This window comes from Cebus imitator, unplaced genomic scaffold, assembly GCF_001604975.1.
Source record: "Cebus imitator isolate Cc_AM_T3 unplaced genomic scaffold, Cebus_imitator-1.0 Scaffold1, whole genome shotgun sequence".
In the NCBI taxonomy this organism is placed as follows: domain Eukaryota; kingdom Metazoa; phylum Chordata; class Mammalia; order Primates; family Cebidae; genus Cebus; species Cebus imitator.
The window spans coordinates 15,492,205-15,495,255 of NW_016107316.1; the positions used below are offsets into that span (position 1 = coordinate 15,492,205).

General features: G+C 38.8%; 1 protein-coding gene across 1 annotated transcript in view; it reads left to right on the forward strand.

The window, feature by feature from the left end:
* The window catches only part of UBXN2A (UBX domain protein 2A), a 13,893-nt gene that overhangs the window by 9,752 nt on the left and 1,090 nt on the right, over positions 1-3,051 (forward strand). The window contains exons 4-5 of the mRNA XM_017524693.1: positions 472-609; positions 1,628-1,786. Of these exons, the coding sequence (XP_017380182.1) occupies positions 472-609; positions 1,628-1,786 (297 nt within the window). The remainder of the gene's footprint in view (positions 1-471; positions 610-1,627; positions 1,787-3,051) is intronic.

The window sequence follows — 3,051 nt, forward strand, 5'->3', positions numbered from 1 at the left end:
GCTGGAGTGCAATGGCGCGATCTCGGCTCACCGCAACCTCCGCCTCCTGGGTTCAGGCAATTCTCCTGCCTCAGCCTCCTGAGTAGCTGGGATTACAGGCACGCACCACTATGCCCAGCTAATTTTTTGTATTTTTAGTAGAGACGGGGTTTCACCATGTTGAGCAGGATGGTCTCGATCTCTTGACCTCGTGATCCACCCGCCTCGGCCTCCCAAAGTGCTGGGATTACAGGCTTGAGCCACCGTGCCCGGCTAGTCTTATAAATTATATTGTTCTTATGGGTTTTTGATATTGTTCATATTATTTAATTACATTGTTTTGAATACATTTAGTTATTTCATTGTAGGGAATGTTATATATCTTATTTCTGTATGTTTCTACATATTATTCATTTTTTGCGTGTACAGAATGTTCTTCAGAGAAAGAAAATACATTGGGAGCTTTATCATTTTATTTCTTTGCTTTCCAAGGGAATTACCTTCAGAATTACAGAGAATTTTTGATAAAGAAGAGGTGGACGTTAAAGTTGAAGATAAGAAAAATGAAGTATGTATGTCTACAAAGCCTGTGTTCCAGCCCTTTTCAGGACAGGGTCACAGACTAGGAAGGTAAGTATACCTATTGTCTTGTTTTCCCTAGATCAAGGTTTAACTAATTATCTATCATTATTTTACCCATGTAGACCACATGAATAGAGTTTATCATTTCTCTCATTGGAAATCAGATTTTTTTAATGTTAATTTTTATGAGGACTCTTAAATTATAGTTACCTAAGTGTATATTAACAATGCCAGCACTACACTAAAAAAATCATAGGGGCTATTTTTGTTTTATCCAAATCAAAAGGGCTTGGCTTATTAAGGACAGAATTTAATAGGTAAGTCCTTTTCTCTCCCTTGCACCCACTACTACAGAGTACATGTGCTAGCTTTTGAATATTATTGGTCTTTTTTTATGGTTACCACTGCCTGCAGCATTGTGTTGTATGATCTATGTATGAATTTTGAGGTAATAAAAATGAAAATTAGTGTCAGTATCAAAGCCTTTAATTATTTTCAAGTTTTACAGTTCCCATCCCATCTAACAGAAAATGCAGAGAGATTAGATATGGGAGCTCTTTCATTTTTATAAATTCTCGTATTTTTAATTATCAAGATTGGTAAGGTACATACATATTTATCCACACATACAAATATATCTGGATGCATCTTTCAGAATGATGAGGAAGTCCTTTATTTAGTTTCTTTTTTTATTATAACCCAAGGACTAAGCTCAATAAAAAACTTATAATTTCTTTGAGAAATTCAACCTGGGCAGTAGATAAAGTCCATAGATCTATGAACTTTCTTTAAAATTATCCATTCTGTAAAGCACTACTCAAATAATGCCAGTAACAATATATGTAGCTTACAAATTACTTGTATATATATAATTTTATCAGATTCTTAGAACCATCATATAATGCAGACATAATTTATCTTTCTGTTATTATTGAAGAAACAGATATAACTTACAAAAATCTTCCCAAAAGCTATACTTACTGTAAAATTTTTATAGTAATTATTTAATGATAAAGTTTTATTGAATGGAAAAACATGTCTAACTTTGTTGTCTGGATTTCCTTAGTGCCACACCAAAAATTGTTTCTAAAGCAAAGAGTATTGAAGTTGAAAATAAAAATAATTTGTCTACTGTTCTGCTAAACAACTTAGAACCTGTTACTAATATACAGATCTGGTTAGCCAATGGGAAAAGGATTGTCCAGAAATTTAACATCTCTCATAGGTGAGTCTTCAGTTTCAGTATTTGATTTTTTTTCACCAAGTTTAAATTTCATTTCTTCTTTTCAGTTCAGTCAACAGTTTGTTTATTTATTTATTTATTCTGAGATGGAGTCTTGCTCTCTCACCCAGGCTGGAGTACAGTGGCACGATCTCGTCTCACCACAACCTCCGCCCCTCAGGTTCAAGCAGGATTCTCCTGCCTCAGCCTCCTGAGTAGCTGCGATTACAGGCATGTGCCACCATGCCTGTAATTTTTATATTTTTAGTAGAGATGGGGTTTTACCATGTTAGCCAGGCTGGTCTCGAACAGGCTGATCCGCCCACCTCAGCCTCCCAAAGTGCTGGGATTACAGGCATGAGCCACCGCTCCCGACCTTCTTAAAAGGTTTTTTTAGCTGGTGTCATGGCTTATGCTTGTGGTCAATTGGGAAGCTGGGGTGGGCAGATTGCTTAAGCCCAGGAGTTCATGACCACCTTGGGCAGTATGGTAAAACCCCGTCTTTACAAAAAATGCAAAAATTAACTGGGCGTGATGGCACACACCTGTAGCTCCAGCTACTCAGGAGGCTGAGGTGAAAGAATCACTTGAGCCCAGGAGGTTGAGGCTGCAATGAGCCGTGATCCCACCACTGTACTCCAGCCTGAGTGACAGAGCAAGAACCTATCTCAAAAGGGAGAAAAAAGTTTATTTCATTTGTTTTAATTAAAAGTAGAATCAGCCGGGCTCGGTGACATGTGCCTGTAGTCCCAGCTACTCAGGAGGCTGAGGTGGGAGGATCACTTGAGCCCAGGAGTTCTGGGCTGTAGTATGATATGACGATTGGGTGTCCACACCAAGTTTGGCATTATTATGGTGACTTCCTGGGAGTGGGGGACCACCAGGTTGCCTAAGGAGGGGTGAACCAGCCCAGGTTGGAAATGGAGCAGGTCAAAACTCCTGTGCCACTGCACTCCAGCCTGGGCAACATAGAGAGACTCAGTCTCTTAAAAAAGGTAGAAACACCATATATAGCATATGTAGTTTTTATTTTTATTTTTTAAAATCATTTATTTATTTATTTATTTTCAGTAAAAGTGGCACAGATAAATAACAAAATATATGACCGGGCATGGTGGCTCATGCCTGTAATCCCAGCAGTTTGGGAGGCTGAGGTGGGTGGATCATGAGGTCAGGAGTTCGAAACCAGCCTGGCCAAGATGGTAAATCCCCATCTCTTCTAAAAAATACAAAAATTAGCTGGGCGCAGTGGCGGGCGCCTGTAATCC